Here is a 16,505-nt window from a genome sequence, read left to right as displayed (position 1 = left end):
CCACCAACTGAAAGGTTAGTGTGTTGATCCCCTTCTCCGAAGTGCCCTTGGGCAAGATAGCCAACCCCAAGTTGCCCCTGATGGCAGGCAAACAACTTCATCAACATCAGTGTTCACTTTGTAGAACCTAGTAAAGGTTAGAAGGCGCTATAAATGTGCCCACCATTAATTTACATGTCAGACGTTACCACCAAGAAGCTTAGCTTCAAGTCCACAAATATACCCTCTTTTAAAAAAGTGAGAAATAAAGTGAACAATTTAGCTGCAGTATCCTTATAATTTCTCTTCCCTTGTGCAGAATATGTGGGGGAGAATTTGAAATTTGTCTTTAAGAAAAAATAAAAAGGCAGTAAAAAATAATAATCAACAAAACTAAGTGATAAAAATAAAAGGATCCTGGAAGACAAACTGAAAGAAACAGCAGATAGACTGACAGACAGGAGTAGAGAATCAGTCTGTACAATTAACCAGCTTCATTAGAATAGACTGCACACATACAAACACACAAAGTACACTACTACACACTACTACAGGTTTTAAAGCATGACAAGTCATTTGGACTTATGTAATTGTGTGCTCGTCACTGAAGACAGACAGGTTGTCTAGCTGTCAGCTGTGTAATTGTGTCTACATGATGACAACAGTAAACTGCGGACAATCAGGACACTGATGTTCAACAACAATCGCCCTCATTAGTCATTAGCGTGTATTGTCATCCTAGATTAAACAATGAAACGAGCTCAAATGCCTGTCCCAAAAAAAATCTCCTTTTAAACAAATGAAGCGTGAATAACAAAGTCCTCTGAAGATTAGATGGTAGGTGTTAATTTGCTGAAAAAGAAATGGATTTTTTTGCTACAAACATTTGCTTGTGAAATTAGGTGCAATAATTTTGTCTGTGTCTGGATTATGACTTGAATATGCGTTTACACACACAAAGGCTTCACACATGATACAGACATACTATATGGTTTCATTGTGTGCTGAAATGTTCAGAGCGGTTTGCAATGAATGTGTGGAAATGTTCCCCTGTCCCTTGTGATGTGGTGCTCATGTCAACATATGGTCAAAAGTAGTCATATGCTTAATTAGCCTGGGCCTCAGAGCAACAGAGAATAACCCTGCTCATTAAAGCTGATGGAGAAAAAAAGTTTTTCCTAATGTATAGTAACAGTGACCTTTGGCTGATTAATGCAGAGCGAGATCAGTGCGCAGTGACTGGGAAGCTCCAAAAGGACTCTGAGCTGCAGCATTTTAACTGCATTATTATCACACTCATTTTCCTTAGTCAGCTTCTTGTCTCACTGCAGTTTTATGGCTGCTGAGAGACCGAACTGAGAGATTAAGGACTCATAACAAGTTGTTTCATGTAGAGTGTCACCTCTAATGTCCGCTTACAGCAGAATGAAATGAGCCATTAGGCCTGACCTATCTACCCCAGTTTCTGTTGAGATTCTCTTTGAAATGTCACTGTGGTCCAGTGCAGTGTGTTGAGTGAAGCTGTGGTTCCCAGAATGAGGTCAAGGGACCTCTAGGAGAAGGAGGCGGCCTGTAAAATGAAGAATATTTTCAGTCGGTGCTCATTTTCACTGCGTTTTCCCCTCACAAATTTAAAATATGCATTAAAATTCACGAAATTCCCACAGGCACCTGGTGGCCACTGACACTGCCTCCACCTCACAGCTTAAATCAAGCAATACTTTCACATTTTAGCTTGTTTCTGCAAATGACATCCACATTAAAATGCTTTTCGACACACAAGAAAGTCAGCCACAGGAAACCACAGAGGAAACTCCTACCTGTTGTCCCATCAGCTTCCTGCCATTTAGAACATATAGTTTATTGCAAGCAGATTACAACAAGAGTTCGATTTTGGCTTTGTCACAGAACAATTAAAGTCACTTTGCTTTAGGTAATTATTAAATATAAAGCAAAGCATTGCTGGCATGTTTCTTTTTCTCCATCTTCCTACTTTGGTTTAAGAAAACAATGAAATGCAGAGCTCCTGCCACCATCTGTTTTGTCAGCAATATGACAGCTTTTCAGCAAAACTCTGTTTTCCACGTGACACACTACAACACCCAGCTGATGGTTTGAGATTTACTGCAGGTGCCACGGTTCCCAATTCACCGTGATCCAGCCGAACACTTGGTCATTTAACTCTTACCTATGCAGAACATGTGACAATCTGACTGGAGTGTTTCTTTTGTACAAAAACTGATCAGTTTCAATTTTCCAAGTATTTAAGGCACCACTATTTCTTTGGCCGGCGATCCTGCAGTCTTTTCAAGTTTTACCTTTACCTGACTGTTTCTCTCATTGCCACTTTTTTATGCTAAGCTGAGCTAACTAGCTTCATCAATAATCAACAGGTATGACAGTGGTATTGATATATTAGTGTAACATATGACTAGAGTGCATATTTGCATATTTCCAAAATGTCAAACTGCTGCTTTAAATGCTTTTTTATGACACAAAGAAATTTAAAAAGTAGGACAGATGTGAAATATATGCAACGAACTGCAGTGGAGTGTCTCAGAAATTGATTTGGTACTACAGTTGCTTGTTGTTCTTTCATGCACAGAACCAAGTTTATCTACATTGTCTGCAGGCTTAGCTAGTTTATCTGGCAACAGACACACTGAGAACAGAGTCAGCTGATGGTATGGCAAGGTTGCTGTACATATAATTAATTACTCAAAAGGGGCTTAAATGTGAAGTAATTCCTAAATGATTGTGACATTTACTGGCCTCCTTTCATCTTGCCACTCTTAAGTGTACATAGTGTAATTAAGTACACTTAAGATTGTATAGTTCAATTATGTACCGTTGAAAACAAAAGATAGTAAACATGAACTGTTAATTATGTGTGAGCATGTACCTGTTATCTTAGTGTTTTAAATTAGACATTAGGTGCTTTTAACTACCCATTCTATGCACATTTTAGTGGACACATTGAAATACGTCGAATAAAACCAACTGGAAGTGCAATGAAAACAGGTTAAGCAAATAGATGAATATATACACGAAGCATGTGACATTCTTTAGGTACACCATCTCATTCTGCTGGACTGTGCAATGATTTTGATGCAGAGGCCAAATAGCATTACTACTATAACTTCTGCATTCTCCTACACACACTGGCTGTTAAACCTTCAGTACAATTTTCTGCCACAAAATTACTATTTTTAATATGAATTTCATCAGTTCAGTAGAGTACCATTTGGAAAGTCGACAAGAGCTGCACAGAGCCAACTGGAAGTCAGGTGCATGTTTTCTAACATGCTCTAAATTTGTAGAAACCTGCAGAACATCTGAGTGTTTAATGTAGGAAACTTGGAAAAAATGGCAGGAGTTTGGAAAACTTTCTTGCAGTGTACACCATTGAGCAGCTTTCACTCAAATGCAGTAGGTTTCATTTTATAATCCGGTATCGTGTTCTTCTTAATACATTTATGGTTTAATGGCACCGACTTTCGAATTGACGCCACCAGCTGTTTATCATAGTGATCCAACTCTAAATATTTCACTAAATGGTTTTAATAATGACGTTCATCTAATTCACATTTTTCTTTTGCAGACTTTTTGCTGGTGACTGTGTGTGTGTGTGTGTGTGTGTGTGTGTGTGTGTGTGTGTGTGTGTGTGTGTAAATGCCTGTGCATGTCAGATGTATGGCTCACTTGAATGTGGACTTCCATGTGATTTTGGTAGCACATCTTAACATGTTTGCAACGTGGAGGTGTTTGCATGTCTCAGCATCTCTTTTGTGTGTGTCTAGGGAATTCATTTCCTCCTCAGTCAGTCAGTCAGACCTCTCTCAGGGGAGGCGGGTTGCTCTGTTTGCCTGTGCTGTGTTGTCTGATTTTCTCTATACTTCTTTTATTTTATTTTAATTTTTATCATCCCCAGTCAGAAGGAAGAAGAGGGATTTTTGCTGCATGACTGCAGCCTGTAGTGTCTCTGCTTCCTCTAGTCGCTGCGTTTACACATGCTGTGCTTCTTCTTTGTGTGATCTTTTATATTTTATTTTTTTTAATGTGTGTGTGTCTCTTCAAATATACCTGCATATTTTCATGTTTACATACTTCTTTGAATGGTCTGTATTTTGGTGTGCATTCATGTCTTCATTGTAGAAAAGTGTGACATGTTTGTTCTTTTCAGAGAGGCTTTAAAAGCACCAGCGCTTTATTGGATGTAAATCATAATAACCAACAATACTAAATGGTGTGTTTTATCTTGTTTAGAGCTTCTTCAAAAGACAGTAGTTTCACTGTATGCAACCCTTTTCTTTTTTTTCTGGCATTCCTGAATGCTTCATTTCACTGTCAATGTATTTTCTGGTGCTTTTAAGCTGTAATGTTGTTTATTTAAGCGTTATTTTCCATTTAGTTTTCTAGAATGGGTTGAGTTGAATGAAATAGTAACCTTGTACTGGTTAAACCCCAGTGTAACACCCCTTATTGTCCACTCTCAGCTTTGTTTTGGGCTTTCAAACTAAGTCAGTGAAATTTCAAAAGCTGTACTTTGATATTATGTCTCTCATGCAAATTTATAGAATCAGTCTCACAGCTTTTTATACTCGGAGATGTAATGCCTTTAGCTATGAAATTAAAAGTCAGAGACTGAAATTGTCAGTGTGCGATTTGGAATTAAATTTCAAGAAAAAAGCATGAGAAATGCCACCCGAACCAATTTTAAAAAGCCTTTAATCACAGTGCATATATGTAAAAGCTGCCAGAATAAACATTAAAAGGACTGAAAACATGGAATAAAAGAAAAAAGCTCCATGTCGCCACATGCTGTGTAGAAAAAAGGTTCAAAATTCAGTGCCCAAATACCATGTAAAAGGCCGTAATCTGCCCTCGGTATATTCATGTTTCCCAACCCATCTGCTCTGTGTTGGTTTATACCAAAGAAATGAGCGAGGCAATACACTGAACACACTGTTTACAGTCACCATTTGGCAAAAGCCGTCCTCCATCAGTGTCTATGATGGATCTGTTCAGACACACTGCTTCATTGCACTCAGAATTTGGACTTGACACCAAGACACAACCATCACTTTTGACTTTACACCAGAAAAAGGAGATTTCAGGTCACATTTCATAACCATTATAGACAAAAAATGGCAGACAATTAATGAACAACAAAAAATTGTATTTTTTGCAGACAGGTTGTACATAATTTTCCATCAGATGCTGCACCCATTGATTAGTTATTATTCTATTCATTGGTGCCAAATTACGAGTTACCACACATACAAATAGCAGGAAGTGAAAATTTCTAATTTGCTGCAATCTAGTAGTTGTATCATTTATGAGCATGTGCCAGCAGGGTAATGTGACACATTTCCTCTCACGGGCAATACAGGAATGAATTTGTCTTCCCCACAAGCTATAACCAACTCATTTGGGCAATTGGCACAAGTTAACACAAGCATGTTAATCTGAAACATGAGCTCATTTGCTGGAGTAGTACTAGAATATGATGCTCCATTTCATTAATGATACTGTCTTAACAAAATGCTTCACCTTCATCTTGAGTTTTTAAATTAAAACTTTAAAAAGACCAATTGATGTTTCAGTGCCATCTGCATAGTGTAACAATGTACAATGAATTTTTGAAGTCTGGGAATCGATGATGTGTCCAGTTTCCCCCACCTAATTGAATTTTTAAATTGGTTTGAATAATGTTTAGACACAGTAGCTTTCACATAATGTTTTATTTGACACTATTAAATCCATCAAAACTGTTTACACGCACATGTAATGAACTTTGTCATGTGTTCTACCTTGTTTGCATTTTGCCTTTTCTCATGTGAATGTCTGGGAATAGTGATGAGTCCAGCTTTTTTCAATGGAGTGCTGACTCACTGCTGGTGTTTTTTGTATTTCCTTCTTGCCTCTGAGGTAATCATTCCCTTCCCTTTTGTGGCAAGAATTTCATATCGCTGATCATTCACAACACCCCCATTCACCCACATGTATGGTCAATCCACACCAACACAGCAGCTCATTCTGATGTGTTGTGGTTTCAATTCCTACCAGAGTCAGTCCAGTTGAAGTAGTTAATAGTACAACCAGAGGCAGGCTTGTGCTGGTGGTCTGCTAGCAAACTCTGATGGTAACTGAATCCTCTGCAGCTCATCAGTTAACATCCACTTTACATCCATTGTGCGGCACAATACAATGACATCATCGGTTTGAGCCTAGTGTTTACACCTACAGATAATCTCTGTTTTGACTTCTCCTCTAATTCATCCAGTCTTTTCCCGTCTTTTGTCTTGGTTTGATGATCGGGACAGCGAGCTAATCAGCCTGCTACTAAATGGCACATCAGGAGACATTTTAAGTAAATCCTTGGAGAGCCCTTGAGTAAAAGGCCTTTGATCAGTTGTCTCTTTATGGAAGTGTAGGCTAAATTTGCCCGGTGGCTCTTGTGTCTTTATTGTCTTTGTGGGGAGCTCCTCTGTCAGTATGGATTGTCAGATTAGGCCCATAGTTTCTAAAACACATCTGAAGTCGTCTATACCGCACTATATGCTCACACATTTAAGCTCATAGTATAACCATCCACGTCCATCATAGGCAGCTGTTAAGATTGCAGAGCTTCGACGTTACTGACATCTACTTCCTGTGTGCCTCTTTGCTACTGTCTCTGTAGTTTATATGTCTGTCTGTCTGTGTCTGTGCGTCCGGCCTCTCGACTCCAGCGTTGATGCATGACCAGATTAAGCCTGTCAGATTTGTCACACTCGGCTGGCAGTCAGCGTGACACAGAGTCAGATCAGACAAGGATGTAACGAATGATGCCTTCAGACTACCTTTGTTTGCTTTTGCTTTGCCAGTCATTTTGTGCAACATTTCACACTTTCAGATGTTCTTTTTTTTTTCTTGCAGCAAATGATGTATAAGATAATTCCTCTAAAAGTCGGGGACGAAGATAGAGGTTGTTTTTTCAGACATTTCTGCTTTATTACCCAGGAAAGGTAAAGGATGATGTGTACCTGTGGTATTATGAGTGCGTGACAGCTCAGTAACTTATCAGGATTCAAAAGGATTTTTTTGGGAATGAAACCAACAAAATATCCCACTAAAGAACCGCTTTTCACGTGTTCTTCATCAGCAAATCTTGGAACGGTGAACTGATGCCAATGTAATACAGCACAAGCTAATAAATAACAAGGTGCGTGTGCTTGAAAATAAGGATTGCTTACAATATTGGTTTTAAAAAGTTGTGGGAGAAAAGTAATATGTGGGATATATTACTGTTGAAAAATAGGGGGAAACTAAATAATGTTTCTAAATTACCTGCAACATTCCCTCAGCATTTCTGTACTGCACTTTCCTGTACTCACCTGTTACTGTGTGCATGCCAGTATGTCTGTAATGCGGGTAAAGTGATTTTTTGTCAAGGTTTTAATGTGTAGGCAATGAATGAATAGTCTCCTCTATATCATGATCACATACCAACAATATGCCCTTCGTTTTCTGATTAAAATAATATATTCAATAATCATGCATCATGTAAGTTTCTCTCCATCCCACACAGGCATTTTTCTTTCTCGTTTTTGTCATATCATATCATACGATATGATGTCTGTCCACAATCTTTCCATTCATGGTAATCCTAAGAGCTTCATTAGAAGGCAAATGAACTTGTCTTTTTCCTTCTTGAACCAACAAGAGTTTTTCAGACCCAAAACCAAAAGGAGAAGTCAAGTTCCCGTCTACTGAACCTCTTAGGATATGATACGATGTAATACACTACCATATGGCAAGCTCCAGAGGAAAGGTGGCCAAAGCTTTTGTGTTGTTGTTTCTGTTGGAGTTACAGATGTCTGTTGATACTCTTAGTAGGATATTATTATTCATTCAATGCTAGTAAGCATACAAATTGTCTCTTCTGTATATTACATTGTTTATTAAGCATACTTTTCTAGTCAATAAGCCTTTCAGTAACTTTAAAATGAAAAAATGGCAGTCGTTGGTTCAGTTATTGTTGAACCAGCAGTCAAAGCTGGATCCTCTGAGATGTGAGTTGTGTTGAGGATTGTGTACCAGTAAACTTGTTGTTTGTTGGATTGATCTTTAAAAGCCTCTGGAAACTGCAGTCCAACCACAACTAATGTCATCAAACTGGATTAAAGTATAAATAGGACTAATGAAGCACACAGAGATGAATCTTCTGTTATTCATTGTGGGTCTTGTGTAATCTTCATCTGTCTGTGTCACAGTGACTGTGTCATTAAATGACCTCTTCTCTGCCACCAGCACACATACAGAACATTATACTGTGAGATATATATATATATATATATATATATATATATATATATATATATATATATATATATATATATATATAGAGAGAGAGAGAGAGAGAGAGAGAGAGAGAGAGAGAGAGAGAGAGAGAGAGAGAGAGAGAAACTTCATAATTCATTATTATTATTAATAATAATAATAATAATAATAATAATAATAATATTGCAGGTACAATATAATTTTACTCCGTACAGAACTGTCTTTTATCTTTGATTGTTGCATCATGTAGGGGAACAGTAAACGTCATCCATTAGTTATACCTGCCAGACCTTTAAAGGATTCAGGTCAGGGTCCCATCCCAGCTGACACTGAGTGAGAGGCAGGGTGCACCAAGGAAAACCGTCGTATCTAATTGTCATAGAAAAAAAAGTTAAGATGAGCAAATTAAAATACTTTTTTCAGCCCTCAGTAGTGCCTGCAGGCAACATGTGGCCCCAGAAACCTCCTTGATGATAGTGAGAACTGTGTTGCCAGAGAGGCTAATTCCGGGCCTACAAAAGACTAAAAAACAAAACATTGGCTGCTTCTTGTAGAGCTTATTTACTGTGAAACCCAAACAAAGGCAATTCAAATGAACATTTGACATTTTTGTCAACTCTCCTCTGGATTTTGGCAATAGTGGGGTGGACAAAAATGATTTTTTTTCTTTTCAAGCAAAGGGGATCTAGCCTCCAGTTATGGCCTCATCTTATTCAGAGTGTCAAAACTGTTTATCTAAAATGACCTCACTGACTGTATTCTTAGTTTGGTTATAGTTTTACTCCTTGTAAAAGCAAGTATTTGAGCTGACTACAGGGCTTACTCTACTTTTTTTCCCCAAGCATGTGAATGAACAGGCATGTCCACTGTTAACTTTATTGTCTGCATCCAAACAAATACAATTAAATAGCTCCTCTAGCTCATCATAAACTGTGAGCTGTCCTGATAGGTACAGACACATATCATATTTACTTTAGCCGATGCATTTAGATAAACACCAGCAGTCTATGAAAGCTGTATTTTTAAAATGGCTCCGTTCCTCTACGTCTGTTTCAGCAGAACTCTGAATCACCTCAGCAGCCTCAGTTCTTTATTTGTTATGCAATCACATTCTTAGCATGCTTGAATTTTCAGTGTAACAGATGCGACCAGCCCCGTGGTTAAATAGTCTGTTCCCCAATCCATGTTTGTCTGTCTGACTGCTGTCTCACTGATAAGCACATGTCCCTGTGTGACCCAGTGGAGGAGTCTGAGCTGGCTGTTAGAGCTGCTAGTTGTCCCCATATGTTACAATGACAGACAGATGCACAAAAACATGCTCCAGCTCTAATAATGCTGTGATGGGGACTGTGCCCGTTCCAGGAAAGTTAGAGGTTACATGCAGCTCCAGGGCTGTAGCTGCTAAAGCTTAAAAGCCCAATTTAAGAACACTTGAATGGAGTACACAGTACTTGCCATTATGAAAGTTGGTGTGTCTCTTTGCCTAAGTACACGTCTCAAGTTGGGATTAATATTTGTCCAAAAATTAGACTTTTTTTTTTGTCCTGTGGGGCAGAAATTGACTTGTTATTAAACTATTATTTTAGCTACTGTCAAAAGGTACAGCTTATATTTCAAACAAAACTAAATGAGGTTAGAAGGTTAGAGGTTTTAAAGCCATAATCCAGTTCATTTGTATGTGATATTAGTCATACTAACTACAAAAGGAACAGCACATTTAAAGCCACGTTTAACTAGTTCCAATCACCTATCGAAACCAACAACCCAAAAATGAAATATGCAATATTGTCTGGCTCTTGGGTTTGTGTTGTGGTTTATTTTTTGCATTTATTGAAATGTTTTGCTGGAGCAGAGATTCTTTGTGGTAGAACTGGTGTTCTAGTGTAGTTTCAGATGTCTAAATTGATCCCCACATCACAGATTTTTTTATTTATTTATTTATTTATTTATTAATTCCAAATATCCATAAAACTAAAATATCTACTTTGGGCTGCATTTATGGGCACATAATGCAAGTAAAAATGAGCTGTTATAGCTTGTACAGACAGCTCGATTGATTGAAGGAGGAATATCTGTTCTGAAACAACAACATGTGACTTGTGTTGACACACCAACTCAAAAGATCTTTAAGTTCTGTATAATTATTATAAGAAGCATTGGGTCTTATGTTCGAGACCACTGCAGATATTTTCTGTGTCAAATCAAGGTCATGACATTGACCTGACCTAAAGTGCTGCGGCTACCTAAACACACCATAATATTTGCAAGCTCTATTGTGCAAAATCTACGGTGGCCGAGAGGTGCAAACCAAATTTACATAATGCAAAACACTTTTACAACCTCCAAGACAAATTTACAAGCGACAAAACACCTTTACAAATCCAAATGTAACCGGAAAGGCAATGTCCCAACTCCGGGGTTGAAGCGGAAGTGACGATGAGGAGCGGCTAATGCAAGGGACAGCAAGCGGGTGATGTTTTGCCCGTTTTGTGGGGAACATAAGAACCGATTGACGCGGTTTTGTTTTTCCTGTGGTCGGTCTTTAGAGTGTTTAAATGGCGCAGATCAGACCGACAGAGTGCATTAGCCGCTCCTCGTCGTCACTTCCGGTTCAATCCTGGAGTTGGGACATTCCCTTTCCGGTTACATTTGGATTTGTAAAAGTGTTTTCGGACTTGTAAAAGTGTTTTTGGACTTGTAAAAGTGTTTTGTTGCTTGTAAATTTGTCTTGGAGGTTGTAAAAGTGTTTTGCATTATGTAAATTTGGTTTGCACCTCTCGGCCACCGTAAAAATCCAATATTTCAATGGAAGTCAAATGAAACATGTCGGTGAACAATACTGATGTGACATCGACATTTGAGACCTGTGAGTTCATTTCATTTGTCAGACATGCACGTTGTACATCAAGTTACAGTAAAAACAACTCAACTGAGCAGCTATTTCTATTCAAACCAAATATAAACTTTCCCTTCCCAAAGAAAGATTTTCTAGAATCTAAAGTCTGATTATCGGCCCAATTCAGTCTCTTTTTGATGACATAAACTGCCGTAGTTACATCTGTGAGGATGACCTGGGCACTAGGATAGAACACTGTATCTTAGTGGGTAACACCACCACCTAATTGTGTGTCTTCTTTTGAACCAAACTAACTCTATTGGTGACTAATCAAGATGGAGAAAAGGAGTGAGGAAGTAAAGTTTGCTACTTGCAGGCCCTTCCAGTCAAAGCTGCGTACTGTAGCTTTAAGTAAAAGTGAAACCAAACCAATCATTTCTCAATAATACTTGGGTCACTCTGTTCAGTCCCTGGATCCAGGAACAACTGGTCTGTATCTGTTATAGATGGTTCCGTTTACAGGCTTTGATACAACTATTTGATCTGCAGCTGCACTCAGTAAAGCACAGTGACCAGAGACACGTTTGTGTTAGAGGTGACAGTGTGATACATACCACAAGCAGTAAATAAGGCCTTTTTATGTGCATTTCCTTCAACGACAAACGATTGCTTGACAAACCCAAGCAAAGGATAGTAAAATCTTGTGCGGTTGTGGTTCCAGACCTTTGCGCTCTCTGCATTGCTCACACTTGGAAGTCTTACAGCTGGACAGATCTAGAGATAAGACAGGAGACCAGGAGCTGCACTTAAATGACCAGAGAACAAACATCAACCTAGAGCCATGTTTTCCCTGCCATGACAACGAGCTGTCCTCAGATGACCCAACAGACAGACAGACAGACAGAAAAACAGAAATAGTGGTTGTAGTTGTAGTAGTAGTTTCCATCCTTAGACAGTCAGCGAGGCCAGACTGGACCGCCTTTCACAGGTATCAGCAGTGTCTCATGCTGGAAAAACTTCTATAAAGCAAAGTTTCCACCATCGACCTGATAAGCCACCTAGGGTTTATAAAACGCAATAGCTTTATATGCTGCATTATGTAACGTGTACTGTATAATTAAGTGGTCCTTGCTGTTGGACTCATGAATAGACCATATTCTGAGTTAATTTGTCCATCAGAATAGAATAGTACAGTCTTTTTATGGTGTATTGTGATTGAATACATACACTCCATAGAATAAAAAGTGCACATTTGAAATGAATGTTTATAGCACTACAGCAGCCCTTTATCTGATGCAAGTTTGAGAAGAATAAGTGAGGAAGCGCTGTGCCATTACACTTGAAAGAAATTAAAGTAGATTATGAGACTTTTTTTCTGTTAGATTTCATAAAAGCCATTTGGCCAGTTTTGCTCCAGTCAATAGGCGGATGGTTCTAATGGGATGTACATTATTTAGGTAAATTAGTTTTGGTTGAAATACCTGCTTTCAAAATGATCACATTTGTTTGTCAGTGGCTTCAAAATGGGGGTTACTGGTGTGGGGATCAAGAAGGACTGCTTTAAGATACCACTTTGTAGACATCCATCCATTATTTATACACCGCTTAATCCTCATTAGGGTGGTGGAGGGCTGGAGTCTAGCCAGCTGATTTAGGGTGAAGGCAGGGGACACCTGGACAGAACACCAGTCTATCACAGGGCTACACATAAAGACAAACAATCACACTCACATTCACACCTACGGTCAATTTAGAATCGCCAGTTAACCTCAGCATGTTTTTAGACTGTGGGAGGAAGCCGGACTAGCAGGAGAACACCTTCACATGCACAGGGAGAACATGGAGACTCTATGCAGAAATTTCCCAGGAACGCCGGGACCAGGGATCTTCTAGCTACAAGGCAAAAACGCTAACCACCACCACTGTGCAGCCCCCTTGTAGACATATGATCTTTCATCTGTACAATGACATATAAACCTGCCTAGTTAGTGCAGCCATTTGCTTTTTGACTTTTCCTCAACTGATCTGGTAAACTGAATCATTTTTCTTCTATATAGCCATCAATAATATACATGTAGAACCTTGTAAATATTGTTGAACAGCCTTTGTTAATTCTTTGCATAGGTGGGTCTGATACAGCAGAATTTGCTGTGTCATCTTGTGGCCTACGATAAACCCTTAACAGGCATAAACTCTGGACTTTGAAAGGCTCTGGACACTAAAATGTCTGAGTTACGAGTAGTTTCTTGGTTCTCGCCTTTACTTTTCCATTCCTCAGGTTACAAGCGGTTGTGTGTATCCTTGCTGTGATAAGGCTCGATAAGAACAGGCAGGAGCTGAGATAAGACTAACTGAGATCTGTCGAGCTTTTCCAAAACCTCAGACAGGGCGTGTGTTTGTTTACTGTCTGGCTGCTTTTTTTCTTCCCTCCTTCTCTTGTCCCGTGTCATTTCTTGTCTTGAACTTTTTTAAACCTGCATTTTTTAATATCTTATTTTTGATTTCTGCCCCTTTTATGTCTCCACCCCCTCTCCACATCTTTTTGTTCCTATTTTTCTTCTTTTTTGTTGCTTTTCCTAGTTGCCACTCTTCCTATCTCCCCCCTGTTATGTTTTAGACATAGGCTTTCCTTCTGTTTACCCCCCACCCGTCATTTTCCATCCCTCAGTGTGATCCGGCTTTCCTGCACCCTCATTTTCATGTCGCAACAACAAGAAAAAGGGTAGTTTGTTTAACTCTTTTTTACCAAAACCAGTTTTCCTTCAGTCCTTCCCATCGCCACCCTCCTCCTCCTTCCTGCGCCTCTTTTTTTGGATTTTATTCCTTTCCCAGACACAAAAAAGCAGCACTTGGCACTTTTGAAATGTAAATAAAGTTTTGTTGTTCCCTCAGCCGTAGCCTCCTCCAGCCCTGTTTATCAGGCAGACTTCAAAGTGGCACACTGACATGTGGCTCTATCTCTCCCTTGCTCTGTGAAATAGGGTCACAGGCGGCGCTTGGCTTTCAGAAAAACTTTTCCCTTTCATGTAAGAACCTTGTGGGTGAGAGGAACTAAAGGGGGCCATGCCAGCCAGCCAGCTACCCACCCGCTATCCAAACTGAGACACACATTGCAGCTCGTCCACTGCTGTGTTTGTGTGTATGTGGTGAGTGTGGGTGTGTGTGTGTGGCTGGACGTGGATGAGTACTGTCTTTGTGCACTTTTCTCAGCTGGTCAGTGCAGGCCAGCAGTTAACCCTGCCCGTCTTGTGCTTGGGTGTATCTGTTACGCCTGTTGTTTTTGGTATCTTATGATTTTATTCACTGATCTCCTCTCTTTGTCTGTGTTCTTCTCTTTTTCCCTCTAGCCGGGGTGCCAGCGTGAGAGTGCCTGAGTAGCTCGTGCTGAGCTCGGGTCGCAGCAACAGGACAAAAGACATAAGAGGAAAAAGAGGGGAAGAAAAGATATTGGGAGAATAAGCCAGCAAAAGGGCAAGGATAATCGGAGGAGACAGCATGTTGGTGAGGGCTGAGTTTAAGAGATAAACCTGACTCTGGAGAAGAGACAGATAGATTCAGATTCTTTAGCTCACAAGCAGCATAGAGGCTCAGTCAGAGCCAGATAGACTGAAAAGTTGAGACACAGCCAAGAATTCATGTTCCTGGCCATGGCTGTAGGCCTGCTGCTAGGAGGATAGAGTTCAGTTCAACCACACCCACACTCCAACCTCCATCCTCTTCTAACTTGACCCAAAAGAAGCTCAAACCCTAAACAATCCATCCATCCATCTCTTTCGTTTGAACTCCTCCTCCACTTAGCTGTCACTATATTTCCTACATCCACTGTCAGAAGACAGCTAAATCCTGATAGCAGCTAGTTAGCCAGGCAGCAGCGTAGTCAGAGAACAAGGGTGACCATCCGAGCTGTCGCTGAGCAGAGGAAAGACAATTGCCTGCCGTGAAGTTTGACAGGCAGCGGCCTTTTATTCAAGCACATGGGCTGTTGATGAAGAAAGATGGCAGTGAGACTGGCAGGCGCCGCCCCTTCCTCTCGGCCACCCTCCCTCCCCCCAGCGGCTGTGGCTCGGACTGGTTAAGGTTGGTCTATTGGCATCCATCGCAGCATCGGCAGCAGCTAGCAGAGCGTGGGAAGGAGCAGTATGCAGGAAACTGATTTACCAGCCACCAATGCCTTCAAAGGTAAACACTGATCGTGGACAGTGGTCTGTCTCATATGTGTGTCTATCAGTTTGTGTGTCTGACAATGGGATGCCAGGTCACATATATATATAGGCAATTTGTCAGACTCATCCAAACTTTTCTGATTGTAAATCACAATATTTTCCAGTGTCACCCTAAAATACGTTTGATAGCTCAGCGATTACTACCATCCTGACTTTTTTTCTTCCCTTTTTATTGTCCTTGTTATACTTCCTTTATTTAATATGTTTAAAATGTTTTTGAACAAAACACAAAACAAAACCTGTTCAGCTCATTGGAGGTATTAAAAGAAGGGATTCATTGTTTGTTTTATAGAGAAGTTTATTGACACATTTCTTTGAACAACATTTTTAAAGCTGCAGTTTTGATTAATTAGACATTAATTAGATATTGTAAAATACAATATGTAACTCTTTTAGTTGGTAACCATCAGGTTCTGTGCTGCTGCGAGGACAGCTGTTGTACCTAATTAGCATTACTATCATAAGTTAGTCTAACTAAAGCCAAAGAAACTCATGTCTGTACAGTTTTGTAGAATGAAATGCTCTGTGTAGCTTCATCATTTGCAACGACAGAGAGTGGACTAATTAGTTTTGACAACAAATTGGTCTCCATTCAACAAAATTTAGCCAGAAACTGCTCAGAGTGATCAAACTGTAAACAGTGGTGAGAGTTATGGTAGAGTTTGTAGTCATTTTTTTTGATGAATTACTAAACATAGCTATAAAACACACAGGGGTAATAACTTCTCCATTTCCAAGAGTCTGTTTCTGTTTGCTAAACGAGGACATCCATTTGTTGCAGTTTGCAAGATAAAGATAGGAAGATGGACCTGAGTGCAGACACACAGCAGGCAGCAGGGACAGCTCTGTGCTTTCTTCAACAGAGAATACAAGCTTATAGGCAGGCAAGCAGAAAACAGAAGCAAAGACGTTAATGGAGGGCAGGAACAAAAACGATGTGATGGTCTGATGTGATGGTATACTCACTGATTGGGAGACGGGAGTAAAACATGAACTGTGACATTACTGATCAAAGGTGACCTCTGACCTGTGTGTCCATTGGAGCTGATGGATGACTGCAGCCACAAAGTAACTATACTCTTGAGTTTGTCTGTTGTTCCGGCTTCAGTGCAAGTAATGGAAGAAGCAGTAAAAGTTGATGT

General features: G+C 39.7%; 1 protein-coding gene across 3 annotated transcripts in view; it reads left to right on the top strand.

Annotated features, from left to right (window-relative positions):
* Window positions 1-16,505, top strand: part of ldlrad4b (low density lipoprotein receptor class A domain containing 4b) — a 287,600-nt gene that overhangs the window by 86,036 nt on the left and 185,059 nt on the right. For 2 of the 3 annotated variants that reach the window (XM_055013936.1, XM_055013935.1), the window contains one exon: window positions 14,488-15,319. In XM_055013936.1, the coding sequence (XP_054869911.1) occupies window positions 15,280-15,319 (40 nt within the window). In that variant the 5' untranslated portion in view covers window positions 14,488-15,279. Of the gene's footprint in view, window positions 1-14,269; window positions 14,287-14,487; window positions 15,320-16,505 lie in introns of those variants that run through there. The other variant, XM_055013937.1, reaches the window with a different exon arrangement.

This window comes from Amphiprion ocellaris, chromosome 9 (assembly GCF_022539595.1).
Source record: "Amphiprion ocellaris isolate individual 3 ecotype Okinawa chromosome 9, ASM2253959v1, whole genome shotgun sequence".
Classification (NCBI taxonomy): Eukaryota; Metazoa; Chordata; class Actinopteri; family Pomacentridae; genus Amphiprion; species Amphiprion ocellaris.
This window is presented reverse-complemented; position numbering and strand designations above follow the sequence as displayed.